At 33.0% G+C, this 18,094-nt stretch overlaps 1 protein-coding gene across 1 annotated transcript in view; it reads left to right on the forward strand.

Annotated features, from left to right (window-relative positions):
* LOC100395907 (N-deacetylase and N-sulfotransferase 4) overlaps positions 1 to 18,094 on the forward strand; it is a 308,362-nt gene that overhangs the window by 22,531 nt on the left and 267,737 nt on the right. The window contains exon 2 of the mRNA XM_002745451.7: positions 13,430 to 14,653. Coding sequence (XP_002745497.5) covers positions 13,676 to 14,653 — 978 coding nt within the window. The 5' untranslated portion in view covers positions 13,430 to 13,675. The remainder of the gene's footprint in view (positions 1 to 13,429; positions 14,654 to 18,094) is intronic.

The raw sequence follows: 18,094 nt of genomic DNA on the forward strand, positions 1-18,094 counted from the left end.
ACTTCAACAAATTTGAATGATTTATTTAGGAAAAGCAACTTTGGAAAAGATTTCAAAATATGAATAAAAATAAAGTCGATTATATATATATATATATGTATACATGTGCATTTTACTCAGAATGATTAATTTGAGTAAACCTCATTGCAAGCACAACCTCCTAATGATCCATTATCTTTCAAATCATCTACAAAGCAACTGCATGTGAACATGTATTTTTACCAATTCTCATGTAAATGATAAATTATAATGAAAGCATATAATGTGACAACTCTAAGATATAACTATAAGCCATAGAAGTTGGCATCCAGAAAGCATCATTTGGAAATAAATCATAATGCCATCCTAAATGGAAATTGTAACTGCAATTTTAAGTCATTTCAAATATAGTTCTTATGTTTTTTTCTTTCTACCTCATAATTGAGAAGAAGAGTAGATGGAGAGATAATCTAAATCTTTGTGCCACATTTGTCTTTTGTATATAAGTTGTTCGTATTATTCATTTTTTGTTGATTTTTTTATTCTTAAGATATAAATGATTAATCATAAGTGAAATTATTGCACAGGCATGTTTGAATAACAGAGAAATATAAAATGAAAAAGCAAATATATTTTGCCAAAACAAATGCATATTATTGTATATATCTAAAATAAAATAAATTTATACTAGATAAATGGTAATTTGAAACCAAGATGTGTCGATTTGTTTGAGATATACTTGAATTATAGATATTGTAACTCTCAGAAAAATATTTAGATCTTAAAAATTCACAAAAATTAGCAACATATTAAACAGAGTTGATGTTTTACTTTTTCTTCTTTTGTGCACAATACTAACAAAACGATGTATATTAAAAAACAGAAATTAAACTTCAGAAGCAGGGAACTATACAGCAATATAAAAATGGCTGTTTATTACAAATGTAATAAAGAAAATGGGTCAAAATGTATTTGGTGTGTAATTGTGGCAAAATTTGTGTTTTAACCTTGAGTCTCTGATCTTTCCTTGATGTCAACAACATGATGCTCATCCTGAGAGACCAGTTACCTATACTCTCTGGATTCATGGAGTTATCTCTTAGTAACCTGTCAATGGAAAACAGGTGCTGTTGGCCTATTTTTGCAATAAAAGCAAGAGTATATTGCCCTCTAGTGTTGAAAAAGTTAGGAGACCAAAGGAGTGCTCAGAAATATCCATTTTAAAAAAGTACATTTTTTATTTTCTCCTTTCACATAAACGTGATATACCAATATATTATTTCCTAATTCTAGAAAAGCAAATATAAAATATAATTAATAAATCTGTTTTCTGGCCTCTGTTATAAAAATGGTGATCAGACTGAGAATAAATTATTTCATTTTATTATTTTATCTTTTTGTAATTTAATTACAACCTTTTCTATTTTAGTTTTGGGCATTTTACAACTTTAGGCAATATAGAGGTCTTATAATGTTATCTTCTGTTATTATTTTGGCTTTTTCAAAAATAAAAAGTTGGTATAATTATAATTTTTAATATTTTTTAAATAAAGAACATAATGCTGTACAGTAGGTTATTACTGGTACAGGTAATTTTGTAGCAAAGTTTTGTTGTTAGTAAAAATACATATTCCCTTCTCTGAAATACAAGAGAAATGATTGAGGAGTAGAAAGTTCATTAGAAAATGTCTTCTAAAAATAACACAAGAAAATTAATGATTGACATAGAAATAATATCTTTATCATTGTATTTAAAAATAAGCTGGGACTTTAATGCTGGAATGATAATACTACATGGTATACTTAAGGTTGATAAAAAGGGTAGATCAAATTTTATGTGCTTACCAAATAAATAAATAAATGAAATTAATACAAATAAAAACATAAATTCTGAAGGGACATATACCAATATTAATACAATCCAGATTTCTTCAGACCTACATATCCTGTGACTACAAATGGGTCTGGTTAATAGTATGTAAACTTAGAGATAATTTGGTGCAATTGATTTTCCAGTTTTCAAAACTTTAGGCTTGATTCTGAGATCACTGCTCCAATAAAAAAAAACTATTAAAATTTTATAACATTGAACATCAATTTAACTGACTTACTCAAGATTATTACTAATCTACTCCATGTCTAATTTAGTATTGGATTATGCTTGAAGAAAAATAAACTAAATAGCTTATTGTGAAAAAAGAAGCTTTATATATAGACTATGCTATTGAAAATGTACCTACAGTCTTCTGGGGAAGACACATAAATTAGTTATGTAAAAAAGCAAAGGTATTATTAAAAAAGATAAGGACAACATGTTCTTTAGAGATTTAGAAGAAGAAATACTACCAGTGGCAAGCATGACTAGGAAAGGCTTGTTATTCATAGGATTATAGTATTTTATATTTTGAAGTAAACTTACAGTTATGAAATTCACCCATTTAAAACATTTTCCCTACATTTTTGTGTTTTTATAAAGATAGCACATGATTCTTGCAAAAATTCAAATAATTTAGAAAAGCACAAAACAGAGATGATTAATATTTTGTTCAATATTCTTCCAAATCTTCCCTTATGAGTATATACATGGAAATAAAAATATAAACCATTTTATATCCCTCATTTGGAAAATGAAGAAAGTGAAGTTCAGACTTCTTCCATCCTCTACCACCTTTTCCAACAAATGTCTGGAGAAGAGAGTATTTGAGTTGTACCTTGGGGTAGACAAAGAAGGTGAATATATGCAGGATGTAAGTACGTTAGTGTTGTTTTGCATAATTGTTTTGTGCATGACATAGCAGGGAATTTACAAAGTACAGAAGATACAGTTCTGAATAAGTCACAGCTCCTACCTTGGTGGAAATCCATGGATAATTACTCAATTGTAATGTCTGTGTTACGGGCTGTACTATGAGAGCACAGTGGAGACACACTCGCTAAACTAATTTCTGTAATACCAGGGGTGACTTTTTTGAGGTAGTGTTACCCAAGGTGAATCTTTCTAAAAATGAATAATAACTGATTAGACTTAAAGATAAAAGAGATAACTGGGGCCATTCTAAAACTGTAAATGGTTCAACACATAAAGTGTAGTAATAGCAAGATAAGAAATTTCATAAGAGTAACCTTTCAAAAAGCTTGACTCTGAAGCTAAAGAGAAAAATTAGGGCAGTTGCATAGGTTGGGGGTGGGGGTGAATGTGATAGAAAATGTTATGAATATGGGCATGAACTAAACTTCTTAACAAAATGATACCTGGAATTTCAAACTAAAGTGAACACAGAACCCAGAAATTAGGAATAGTGAGGAAGTGGTAGGGACTGAAACCATACAGATATCTAAGATTATAATTGGTGGGGCATAGTCGCTCACACCTGTAATCTCAGCACATTGGGAGGTCGAGGCAGGGGGATCACCTGAAGTCAGGAGTTTGAGATAAGCCTGGCCAACATGGTGAAACCCCATCTCTGCTAAAAACACACACACACAATTAGCCAGGTGTGGAAGAGAGCATCTGTAATCCCAGCTACTCAGGAGGCTGAGGCAGGAGAATTGCTTGAACCCAGGAGGCAGAGGTTGCAATGAACTGAGATCATGACATTGCACTTCAGCCTGGGGGACAAGCTCGAAACCCCTTCTCTAAAAACAAAACAAAACAAGGTTATAATTACAAACAAAACCTATTTAGATGCTGTTTGTGGTCAGTTACTCAGAGAGCATTATACTAGTTTTTTAAAAGTCCCCATAAAAGAGAGGTTGAAGTTCTAGAAAATAGGTGGAGGCAAAATTTTAAAAAGATGATTAACTTTAGAAGAGATACACATTATCTATGGAATCAGGAGGCAGGTAAGGACAGTGAGAATTTTTCAGGTTTGGAAGACATTAGTGGGAAGGAGTCAGCTTGGCTCCCTGCCTGATTTTGAGCCAGTTCAACATTTGCTTTCTGTTTCTTCTTAAAATAGAAGATTGTGGAGCTAGGGAGAGGGGCCCCTGGCTTATAAAGTTATTGAAATCATAAAAATATTATAAGTTGGGGAAACAGAAATTAAAGAATGATATATATTTGAAAGATGTCTTAATCACATTTTTCTTTTATTTTAACTCTCTTAATTGTAAGTGCAAAAATAAGATAAAAATTATATTTTAAACTATAAACAACACATTATACAGAAAAATATAGAAAGAGAAATGAGAATTTGTTAATGTTCACTGTAATTCTAATATTATAGATTTTCTATTATAGATTACTTTTGAAAGAAAATATTTAATAATATTATATCTAAATGGGAAAACATACCATGATATTATATTTCCTCAGTCATCTTCTGTAGCTTCCATATAAATTGTTTATATGGAGTGGAAAAAAATCAAGATAGGAAATCACAACATTGTTACACAGATTAGCAGATTAATGTCCACCGTTTTCACATACGCTTAAGTCAGTAACTTTAAAACCCACTGTCAAGGAAACATATAAGAAAAGAAAAAACAGGAAAAATATTTCTAGAGATGAAAAAGAAATAGGAAAGGGAAGAAATAGAGAACAGATTAAAACAAAATAATTTAGATGTTTTTGACATAATAAAAGAAATATTTGAATTTGCCGAGGTACCTGGTAAATAGGCTTTTAATAAAAGTTAATATATGTGTTTGCTGAATGGATGTCAGGTAAAAGCCTTGAATTTTAGATAGTTTGTCTGGCTTTAGTTTGATTATAAAAGTCCCATTGTAAGTTTTACCTCCAAATCTATACAAAATGAGACAGAGTCAAAGATTTATCCAAAAGTCATCCTAAGGTACTGAGGAAATTGTCTAAATGTCAGAAACCCTGAGGACAGATCTACTTATTTAAAAATTGTTTAATTCTGACCCATACATTCTGGGGATCTGGTTATTATTTCAGTAGTGTTAGGGTGAAATTCAGCGATGAAATCTTAGCTATAAATATAAATACAAAGTTCCAAGCAATGATTGATTACCAGACCTCTCGACTTGGCCACAGGTAGCATTCCTACTGCTCTGTCTAAATCTTATATGGAAAAGCAGAACAAATATTCATATAAAAGTTTCCTTATTTGAAAAATCACTATGTTTTTCTAATAAACAAGATGCATGCATAGAAATTTGTAGTTGATTTTAATACGTTTGACTATTTACTTTAAAAAATCATGTCATTTATTTTCTTTAGAAAACAAGAATAAGAAAGTAGGCAGTATACATATCTCTGCAGGAAATGGTGATAAAAGAAATCGCCTGACATTTACTCTTATATTTACTGAGTTGACTTCATAATCTTTTGAAGTATGAATGTAGCTGATAGCTCAGAGCTATGTACCTAGTATAATATTATGTTACAATATAATATTATGGTAGTAATGTTATCATTATGTTTAAAATGACACTTTTAGGAGTTTGTACTGGCAAAAATGCACACTTTGGGGGCTAAAATAAATTTATATTATGTCACTGAAATAAAAAAATATGAAGTGTATGGAAGTTAGGTGATAATCAACTGGTTATTCATGGATATGGAAAAGATTATTTCTGCAGAAAATTATAAACTGGGCATACTACTTTGATTTTGATTAAATATAACAATTACACATTACTTTTTACCTCTATTTTGAAAAAGTTATGATTTATATAACAATAGTTGCTACTGAAAATAATATCACAATTTTTTTTTACCTGGAAGCTGAAAGGAATTCTATGCGACTAACCATGTGATATCAACCATTTCATAGTCTCAAGTACTATTTAGTCAATATTGAATATTTTCTGAAACAACTCGGAATCATAAGAGACTGCACTGATCTTTAGCTAAAACATTTATGATATTTATAATTTTCTTAAAACCAGATTAAATAATTTGAATTAGCTGTGCCCTACTGAGCAGCACTCCTCAAACACTTTTGACTATGACCCAGAGTAAGTAGTATTTTTACATTGGTATCCAAATACACACACACTGCATAGACAGATACCCTAACATAAAGTTTCATAAAGCACTACTTACCTCTGCTGTACCTAAAGTATGACAATATTTCTATTCTGGTCTCCTTCATTTTCACTTACATGTTGATGGCCTATAATTTGGAAATACTGCATCTCTCTTGAAAGATGAGGTACTAATCCATTCTCATATTACTATGAAGAAATATCCAACACTGGGTAATTTGTAAAGAAAAGAGGTTTAATTGACTTACAGTTCTACATGGATGTGGAGGCCTCAGGAGACTTAAATCATGTCAAAAGGCATCTTATTACAGGGTGGCAGGAGAGAGAAGGAGTGCTAAGCAAAGGGGAAAAAGCACCTTATAAAACAGTAAGATTTCCTGAGAACTCACTCAATATCATGAGAATAGCATGGGGGTAATCACCCCCATGATTCAATTACTTTTCACCAGGTCCCTTCTATGATACATGGGAATTATGAGAATTACAATTCAAGATGAGATTTGGTTGGGAACACAGAGCCAAACCATACTAGTATGCCCCTTGCCCCTCCCAAATCTCATGTCCTCACATTTTAAAATACAATTATGCCCTTCTAACAGTCCCCCAAAGTCTTAACTCATTCCAGTATTAACCCAAATGTCCAAGTCCAAAGTCTCATATGAGACAAGGCAAGTCCCTTCTGCCTATGGGCCTGTATAATCAAAAGCAAGTTAGTTACTTCCTAGATACAATGGGAATACAGGCATTGGGTAAATATTCCCATTCCAAATGGGAGAATTTGGCCCAAAAGGGGGGCTACAGGTCCCATAAAAGTCTGAAATCCAATAGGGCAGTCATTAAGACTTAAGGTTCCAAAACGATCTCTTTTGACTTCATGTCTCACATCCAGGTCATGTTTATGCAAGAGGTGGGCTCCCACAGCCTTGGGAAGCTCCACCTCTGTAGCTTCTCAGGGTACAACCCCCTCCCATCTGTTTTCACAGTTGGTATTGTCTGTGGCCTTTTCAGGTACACGATGCAAGCTGTTGGAGGATTTACCACCCTGTGGTCTAGGGGACACTGGCCCTCTTCTCACTAGGCAGTGCTGCAGTGGGGCCTATGGTTGCAGGGTGGGGGCTCCAACCACACATTTCCCTTCCACACTGCCCTCACAGAGGTTCTCCATGAAGGCTTTGCCCCTGCAGCAAACTTTTGCCTGAACATCCAGACATTTCCATACATCCTCTGAAATCTCAGTGGGGCTCCCAAACCTCAATTCTTGATTTATGTGTACCAACAGGCCCAATACCACATGAAAGTCACCAAGGCTTGGGAGTTGCATCCTCTGAAGCAATAGTCAGAGCTGTATGTTGGCCCCTTTTATCCACAGCTGGAGTGGCTGAGGCACAGGGCACCAAATCCCGGCCTGCACACAGCAGGAGGGCCCTGGACCTGGTGCATGAACTTTTTTTCCTCTTGGGCCTCCTGGCCTGTGATGTGAGGGGTTCTGCCAGGAAGGTCTCTGACATGCCCTGAAGACATTTTCCTATTGTCTTGTTGATTAACATTCTATACCTTCTTACTTATGCAAATTTCTGCAGCTGGTCTGAATTTCTCCCAGAAAATTGGGTTTTCTTTTATACTGCATTATCAGGCTGCAAATTTTGCAAACCTTTATGTTTTTCTTCCTCTTGAATGCTTTGCCACTTAGAAATTTCTTACACCAGATACCCTAAATCTTCTCTCTCAAGTTCAAAGTTCCTCATCTCTCTAGGGCAGGGCCCAGTCTCTTTGCTAAAATATAGAAAGAATCACCTTTATTCCAATTCCCAACACATTCCTCAACACCATTTGAGATCACCTCAGCCTAGACTTCATTGCTCATATCACTATCAGCATTTTGGTCAAAGCCATTCAACAAATCTCTAGGAAGTTCCAAACTTTCTTTTGTCTTCCTGTCTTTTTCTGAGACTTCCAAACTGTTCTAACCTCTGCCCGTTACCTGGTTCCAAAGTTGCTTCCACGTTTTCAGGGTCTTTACAGCAGTACCTCACTCTCTGTGATACTTATTTAGTGTATTAGTCCATTCCCATGCTTCTATGAAGAAACGCCTGATACTGGATTATTTATAAAGAAAAGAGGTTTAATTGACTCACAGTTCCTCATGGCTGGGGAGTCCTCAGGAACCTCACAATCATGGTAGAAGGTATCTCTTCATAGGGTGGGGAGAAAGAATGAATGCTGAGCAAAGGGGGTAAGCTCCTTATAAAACCATCAGATCTCATGAGAACTCACTATCACAAGAACAGCATGGAGGTGAACAACTCCATGATTCAATTATCTCCCACAAGGTCCCTCCAACCACACATGGGAATTATGGGAACTACAGTTTAAGATGAGATTTGGGTGGGGACACAGCCAAACCATTTCAGATGGTTACAAATTTTGGAATTCACCCCAAAGAAGCACTGGTGCAATTAGTGTATATGAACAAAAAGTTAAATGTTTATATAATGGTCTATTATATAAACATATAAAATAGGTGTTTTGGAGGTTTTACCTATCTTCAGATAAGGTATCCCTCTGTCACCCAGGCTGGAGTGCAGTGGTGCAATCATAGCTTACTGCAACCTTGAATTTCTGGGCTCAAGGTATCCTCCTAGCCTCAGCCTCTGAAGTGGCTGGCACTACAGGTTCACACCACCACAGCTGGCTAATTTTTTTTTTTAATTATTTTGTGTTGAGACAAGATCTTGCTTTGTTGTCTAGGCTAGTCTCAAACTCTTGGACTCAAGCAATCCTTCAGTCTCAGACTCCCAAAGTGCTGGAATAACAAGTTTGAGCCACAATGCCCACCCTGTGTAATAGCTTTAATTAAAAATTCTCTTTCATTAATATAAAATATGAGCCAATGTTTTATGATTCCTAAAAGCAAACAAAAAAACTCATGAAGCATGTGAAAACAAGGTACATAATCAACTGTTTTTCCCACAGGTATCCCAAAAAGTCAAGGTTGGTGAAATTGTTGCAAATACTTAAGTCATTCCAACTTACAACACACTTGCTTTTAAATCAATTCAATTCGCCTCTACAGTTGTTCTTCATTTTTGGTAGACATTTTTGGCTTTGAATGTCTGAACTTTTAAAATTGAAAGAAAATGTGCTAATATGTAGTTAAATTATTTAATTATGGTGATTGCTAAGTTCTTGTCTTCACTTAATTTTTGTTTTGTCTCAACCATACAATTGTAGAATCCTAGTATCATAAATTATTAGTAGTTTAATCTTAGGTCTATTTTTAAACATTCTAAAGTTCAATTTTGTCATTTTAAAAATACACCCTTTTATTCATCAGGATGATGAATAAAAAGAATATAGCGTAGTTGCCAGCAAGTAGTAGCCATTTATTAAATGCTGGTAAATGTTGTTGCTGTTGTTTTCAATTTTAGCTGAATTTTCATGAACCTCTTTAATGATCTGTACAGTTCATCAAATCACTTTCAACAAAGAAACAACCACATGTATATACAATGGATTTAGTATATACCTTACTTCTGTATATCTGTCTTTCAAAAAATTAGCAATAACTACAGTAGTACCTATAATTGCTTTGTTTACTAACTCACTTCTCTGCTGCTACTAGAGATTACTAGAAGTTTGCAATGATTATGTGCAAACAAACATTGCAAACTCTATTCTAGAGAATCTCTAAACACATTGTGAAAATGTCAAAAGCAATCTTATAACAGATAAATGAAACAAAAATGTTAATATCTGCATGTAATATTTTCTAGTCTTGAAAGAGAGTAAAAGATTGTAGGAGATATTTACTCCACTACTACCTAGGTGATAAGCCACACTTGGAAGGATAAAAGGTAAAGATAAGAAAACAAAAGTGAGAACAAGAAAGGCAACACTACAAAAGCCTTCCTCTTTATCTCACCAAAGCCTGTGCAGGGGTCATGAAGCCCACATTTTGTGACAGGTTGTCATGACAAATAATAAGTAGACCTCTCTTTCCAAATTTTTAACTATAGATTTATTCAAACATGGAATGTCAGATTTAGAAGAATTGGGACCAAAGACTATTTAACTTACTTGGTTTGGTGGTTAACAGAACAGTTTTTCCATAGATACAATTTACTCAGTAATCCACATATTTTTCTGTTCTTTCTATAATGAAAGATCAGTGTCACCATGTAAGGGGAAAGTGGGGAATAGAAAGCTCCCAGATATTTCTATTTGTTGCTAACTTGTCCCAGGGTCTTCCTGAAGAAGACAGCAATTAAGGTAAAATAAACATTTTAGTGTATTACCTTAGACTACTTAAAAACACATGCCCCATATTTTATACCATTATGGAAGCATTTTAACATCTTTGTTATTATCCTGAAATATTTTTTTCTGTGCCCTTTGAAAAATAACCTCAATTGTCTTATTTGACTTATGGTAACAACATAAGATTCTTATGTTGGTTGTTCTCCCTATCCATACTCCTGCATGCCTTTTCCCACACCATGTTAAGGGTCACAGCAGTAGGTAGGAGATTCAAAGTAATAACACACAATTAACACACTCTTTGGCATCTCAAACAATGTCATAATACAATTTCTTAGTTCAGGTGTGAGACATAAGTAAACATATATGGTGTATCATGTTTTATGGTCCAGGCTTCCTCATCTCCACTGGCCAGTTTTGCTAGGGAAGGAAAACTGGGAGAATTGAATGGGGAGGATAACTCCTTTTGTTAAAACACCTACATTGAAACAAATGTCTTCCATGGTGGTAATATGTGTCCATCATTCTCCTAACTTTGAACATATTACTGTTAAATAAATGTCACATTTAAATTTTATTTATTCTTTGGGTTGGCAGATTCTTGCCCCATATTTTTTTTTTAATGTCTTTTCCACTGTTGCATTAGGATGAGATATTCCAAATATGCAAAACCATCATGTTCTCCTTTGAGATTCAAAAATGTCAGAAGAAGTAAAGATTTTAAAAAGTATACACTTAATTTATCTCCAAGTTTTCTGATTACATTTATTTCTAAAATACTAATCAGTTCTCCAAAGTATGTAAGTAGATATCTGCTCATATTGGGTTATTTGGGGGAGTGGTGTGAATGGGATGGATCTGTTTATATGTTTGTTTAAATGGATTTTTTAGATTAAAAATGTGAACTTCGAGAAATCAAGGAACCAATATAAGATTAATAATCTCCTTTGACAATTTACAAATATCTTTTAATTTCAATATTATGACACACACACACTACACACTACATATGTAAATATATATATATATGTTTTAATTTCATTTTATTTAAAAATTTATATATGAATGTTTTAAAGCATACATAAAAGGCAATGGCATAGTATAACTGATTTATGTATTTCATACCAAACCAAAGCCTTTTTGTTGCCATATTCCATTTCTTTTTAGTAAAATGCAATCCAATTTTGTTAAAGGTAACTGATTTTTCAAATACTTTTGGAAAGCAGACAATTATCTTAAAGAATTTCATTTGGCTGGGTGCAGTGGCTCACTCCTATAATCTCAGCATTATGGGATGCTGAGGCTGGTAGATCACCGAGGTTAGGAGTTTGAGACCAGCTTGGCCAACATGCTGAAACCCCATCTCGATTAAAATACAAAAATTTACCTGATGTGGTGGTGCATGCCTCCATCTCAAAATAAATAAATAAATAAATAAAACAAATAAAAATTTTAGATAGAGTTTAATAAGTCCCCAACATGTGGGATTCATTTGTCTTTAAAGTTAATGTGAAATCACTAAAGAGACTTTTCAAACCGGTACAATACATTTCACAAGGAACAAATAAGTCCATTTATATATTTGGAATCTGAATAATTAAAATATTTAAAGTATTTGATGTAAACTTTAAATTTTTTGAAAACGTTCAAAAGTTATTTTCTGACAAAAACAAGCATTTCAACTTTATGTCAATTTTTAAAATGTAAATTACTAATGAGGTTAGCTATATTAAAACACAGAAATATAAAATAAAATGTAGTGACAAAACATTACAATATTTAATCATTTAATCTAAAATGTTTTCAGTTATCATTAATAACCATTAATTGCTCAGGTCCCCAAATTAAAAATACAGAAATTGTAAAATATACACACTATGGTAGACCACACTGTTCATTATAAACAGCTAATTTAATTCTCTATGATGTAATGTATCAATAATACACATCTCAAATGTATATGTTACACATTGATAACATGAACTGCTTTCACCCAAGATAGTTATCGTAGAATTTGGCAAATTGACAAATTAAAAATTATTTAAGTACTCAGTTTGGAGGGGAATGAAGAAAACTTGTATAAAAAGCAATTCATAAAACTCAGAATCATCTATACAAAGAAAAACATATAATAATAATGGAAAATTATGTACATTTGTGATGAAGCAGTCTGGGATTTTTTTAATGCTGTGTTAGTTCATTCTCAAATGGCTATAAGGAAATAGCTGCAATTGGGTAATTTACAAAGAAAAGAGTTTTAATTGCCTCATGGTTCTGCTTCTCTTTTAAATATCTGTTCTGACTTTAGGTCACTTATTTCATCATGTATCTCAGTATAGTTTGTTAGAAGAAGCCAGGTGAATTCCTGAATGCTTTGCTGCCTAGAAATTTCTTCCACCAGATACCCTAAATCATCACATTTAAGCTCAAACTTCCTCAGATCCATAGGGCAGTGCCTCAATGTAGCCAAGTGGTTGCTAAAAGCATAACAAAAAATGACTTTTTCACCAGCCTCCAGTAAGTTCCTCATTTCCATCTTTGATCTCCTCAGCCTGTATTTCACTGTCCATATCACTATCAGCATTTTGGTCACTAGCATTTAAAACCAGTCTCTAAGAAGTTCCAAACATATCTTCATCTTCCTGTGTTCTGATTTCTTGATTTTCTAATTTTATATGTATATAATGTTTATCAGTTCTGTAGAATAGCTTTATGGTAAGTGATATTCTTTGTTAAAGCTTACTTTTTTACTTAAATTCTTTATATGGTGTGATTAGGTAGAAATGATATCAATATATGTTTCTATATACCTATGGATGTTTAGCCAAAATAAAATTAGTTTCTGTATTCTGATTTCCTAATTTTATATGTGTATAACGTTTATCAGTTCTGTAGGACAGTTTTACGGCAACTGACATTCTTTGTTAAAGCTTACTTTTTCACTTATTTTCTTTTTTTGGTGTGATTAGTTAGAAAATGATCTCAGTATATGTTCCTATATGCACATGGATGTTTAGGAAAAATAAAATTGGCTTCTCTATTCTGGACATTTTCAAAAAATCTACTATAGGTAGTTAAGTCTAGACTGTAAACATCAGACCATTAATATTTTGGCATATTAATACACTAAAATTATCATTTCTATATATATATGTTTCTTGGGTATCAGCATTAACATACAAATAAATATTTATATTTATATTTTTGTCTTAGTTATTACATTTCTCCTCTCTTTCAGATTATGCTTAGAGGATTCCGCAGCAATTCTTGGTATTGGACATATTTAAAATCTTCTCAACTTATGTCTTCCCCGTCCATTGCCTTCCAGCTTTAATTCAGTTGTGCTCCCTTCAAACATTTTACATGATTTGCAATGGTTACATGAACTTTGGGGAAGTGATATTTGCAACATCTCATACTTTATTCACTATGGCACTTTAGGAAACGAAATTGGGAAAAAGCTACCAAAACATTATTTTAGAAAATGAATCTTATTGTGAAACTTCGGAGAAGTTTTCGAACATTGATTGTTCTCTTAGCTACCTTTTGCTTGGTGAGCATTGTCATTTCTGCCTATTTTCTCTACTCTGGCTACAAACAGGAAATGACACTTATTGAAACCACTGCAGAAGCAGAATGTGCTGACATCAAAATTCTACCATATCGGTCAATGGAGCTGAAAACAGTTAAACCTATTGATACATCCAAAACAGACCCAACTGTTCTTCTCTTTGTGGAGAGCCAATACTCTCAACTCGGTCAAGATATCATAGCTATTTTGGAGTCCAGCCGATTTCAGTACCACATGGTTATTGCCCCTGGAAAGGGAGATATACCTCCTCTTACAGATAATGGCAAAGGGAAATATACTTTAGTTATTTATGAAAATATTCTGAAGTATGTCAGCATGGACTCATGGAATCGAGAGCTTTTAGAAAAATACTGTGTGGAATACAGTGTTAGTATAATTGGTTTTCATAAAGCCAATGAGAACAGCTTACCAAGTACACAATTAAAAGGCTTTCCGTTAAATCTTTTCAATAATCTAGCTCTAAAGGACTGTGTTGTTAACCCTCAATCTCCTTTGCTGCATATTACCAAAGCCCCCAAGGTTGAAAAAGGCCCTCTTCCTGGGGAAGACTGGACTATTTTCCAATATAATCATTCAACCTACCAGCCTGTACTTATAACTGAATTACAGACAGAAAAGTCCCTTTCATCTTTGTCTAGCAAAACACTCTTTGCAACGGTGGTTCAGGATCTGGGTCTTCATGATGGAATTCAGCGAGTACTTTTTGGCAACAACTTAAACTTTTGGCTACACAAGCTCATCTTCATAGATGCCATCTCCTTTTTGTCAGGGAAGAGGCTGACATTGTCCTTGGACAGGTACATCCTTGTGGACATTGATGATATATTTGTTGGGAAAGAGGGAACAAGGATGAATGTCAAAGATGTGAAGGTAAGCATATTTATAAATAACATTGCAATTTGTATTTCACTATGTGGTACTGATAAAATATTCTCAATATAATATATTACTAATCACTAAAATGTTAAGGTACAATAGAGTCTAAATAAAACAGCCATTTAGAAAAATCTTGAACCAAGCTTTAACCATTCTTCAGACACACATCAGAAGCTTCAGATGGAACAAGAGCTAAAATATCCCAGAGAGTTTGTGAACTTAATCTCCTTGCCTCTTCTTAAATCTTGCCCATCCTAGCTAGACCACTTAGAACAGTCTCCCTTATTCTAGCATATGCTGCAGTTTGTAACAGTGAAACTAAGATATACACATAACTCTATTTCTGGACTATTTACCCTGCCAAACCCTGACAAACTTGGGTTTGAAAATTGTGATGTAAATAGAAAATGGAGAAATGGCACAAGATCATTCTATGATCTCAAGCTAGTATTTGCTCATATAAAATGTGCAGACATCTGCAAATATAGGTATTAGCAAAAACAAATCATTTTAACCCAATGTGGTATTGGATTGGCCTCAGGAAGCTTTCATTATTATATCTATTATTTATTTTTTGCCTTATTTGGGGAAATACCACAGTGTTACTGGTAGCACTTCTAAGTTTTGGTCAATTAACCCAGTAACCAATTCATCCTGTGATTGCTACTAAATAAAGGTAAAGGCAAATAAGCTGCATTAGATTAGGTGGACAATTCTGAAGATAATTACTTTTAAAATATCTTGGTGCAGTACTCTCACCTGATCTCTTATTTGTGACTATCTCATCCTATGTATAACTAAATTAATTTTGTCTGTAAATAATTTTAGCAAACACATAAACAAAAATTAGAGGACACAACTAAGAATAATAAAGGCGTCAAAGAGTGTTAAGATGTTATTGACATTTTTGGATCTTCTGTTAAAGTGTTTATCTTCCAAAGATAAAATTTGAATACTTCTTCAAAATAGCAGGGTATTTTTTTCATCCTAAGACCTGATGGCCACTGTAAAGCAAAATGATTGAAAGCAGTAGAATAAGTTCACTTTTAAAAACCCTTCAAAGTAAATCTGAACCGATGAACTCTGTTTTTAATAAGTTACTATGAAGCACTGCTCGACTGTGACCCAAATATTTCATTTTGAGACTGTTAAAAAGAGATTAAATGGCCACAATTGAGTTCTATTCAGAATTTTCTCATTTTTCCTTTATTTTTTAGTATTTATTATTTTCTTTAATTAATATAAACCGTAGTTTTATTTTAATTTTGAAATCATAGGCTTAAAAAGAGAACAGTTACTTGAAAAGCTTCTCTGAGTGATTGGTTCCTATTTCCAAACCCTAAAAAAATACCATTTCTGAGTTTCAGGCTAAAGAACAATGTGAATTAAAAAGTTACTTATAACTCGAAATGAAATAACCAACTCAAATTCAACTATTTAACTTATTCTCAATAGAAAAACAAATTGTTACTCACCGCTACTCAAAATAATATTCCAAGGTCACTGATGGCTTCTTAAGTGACATAACCCCAAAGGGAATACAAGAATATTGAAATATAACAAAAGCTTAAGCAATGTCACACATCAAGAGAGAATCAGAAAGGTTATGTGTGTGGATATGTATTTATTTGTTTGTGTACATATAGATGGAATTATATCCTAATATTAAGTAATATATATTTATGTATACATATTAATTGAACTGTGCTTTTGAAGAAAACACTCTTTATTGCCTCTTTTGTTATTTATGATTCTCTCTCAGAATTATTTTTAAGTTATTTTATTTTTTAATTGACAAAAATAATATATAGTTTTCATGCACAACATAATTTTTTGAAACATGTGTAAATAATAAAATGTTTAGATACAGCAAAATGACATAGGCACATACTTATCATTTTTTGGTGAAAACACTTGAAATCTCTTTTAGTAATCTTCAAGAATATGATACATTGTTACTAACTATAGTCACCACAATCATAGATTTCTTCAAATTTTTCTTCCTATCAAAATGAAATATTTGTTGCATACTTCACCCAAAATCTCTCCAACCTCCTCACTCTCAGTCTCTGGGAACTACCATTTTACTCTCTGCTTCTTTGAGTTCAAATTTTATAGATTCCACAAAGAAGTGAGGTTACGTATTTATCTTTCTGTGCCTTGCTTATTTCACTTAGCATAATGTCCTCTAACTCATTCATATTGTCACAAATTATAGGATTTTCTCCTTTTTAATGCCTGAATGATATTTCATTGTGTATATGTATCGCATTTTCTTTATCCATTTATCCACTGATAGACACTTAGTCTGATTTTATATCTCGGCTATTGTAAATAATGCTCCAACGAACAACGAAGGGCAGATAACAGCCATTCTAACAGGTTTGATGTGATATCTCATTATGGTTTTGACTTGAATTTTCCTGATGATTAGTGATTTTGAGTATTTTTATAAGCCTATTGGTCATTTATGTTTTCTTTTGAGAAATGTTTATTCAGGCCTTTTGTTCATTATTTAGATGAGTTATTTGTTTTCTTACTATTGAGTTTCTTGAGTTTGATGTATACTTTAGATGCTACATTTTATCAGATGTATACTTTCCAAATGTTTCTCCCATTTCCTATGTTGTCTCTTCACTCTGTTGCTTCCATTGCTATGTAGAAGCTTTTCGGTTTGATATAATTCCATTTGTTTATTTTTACTTTTGTTCCCTGTGCTTTTGGGGTCATATTTTAAACACTCTTGCCCAGACCAATGTCATAGAGGTTCCTTCTATGTTTTATTTTAGTCATTTTATGGGCTTACATCCTACAATTAAGTCTTTAAACCACTTTAAGTTGATTTTCATCTACAGTGTGAGATAAGGCTCTAGTTTTATTCTTCTGCATATAGATTCACAGTTTTCCTAATGCTATTTATTGAAGAGACTGTCCTTTCCCTATTATCTGTTTTTAGAAACTTTGAATAAAGTTGAATAAACTTGAATAAAGGTTGGATGAGAAAGAAAAAACCCTCAAGATTACTAAATTTGTGTCTTTAGAAAATGAGACATTATTTATGCTATGAATATTAGTAGAGAAGCTGTATTAGTAAATGAAAGTATTAGTTTCCTACAGTTTATTATTATAAACAAGCTTGTTGTATTTGGTAAACTAATAGAAAAATCTGTTTTTAGAATATTTCATACCTCAGACTCAATGAGGTATGAATCATTTTCAGAGTTAGAGATGAAACACAAAGCCTGGTCTGTGGTAGATGGAATCCAGATTTAATGCTGGTATAGATTTAGCAAGGCTAAGAGTCCAGGTAGCAAGAATTGGGTGCGTGACCCAACAAGGCAGTCAAACAAGCAGTATGTGAAAGTTATTGGCAGTTTCTAGCCAGCCCATTGCCCAGCTTTTATGCTACGCTTGCTGATTGCATGACCCAGCATA

The sequence above is a fragment of the Callithrix jacchus genome, chromosome 3, assembly GCF_049354715.1.
Source record: "Callithrix jacchus isolate 240 chromosome 3, calJac240_pri, whole genome shotgun sequence".
Classification (NCBI taxonomy): domain Eukaryota; kingdom Metazoa; phylum Chordata; class Mammalia; order Primates; family Cebidae; genus Callithrix; species Callithrix jacchus.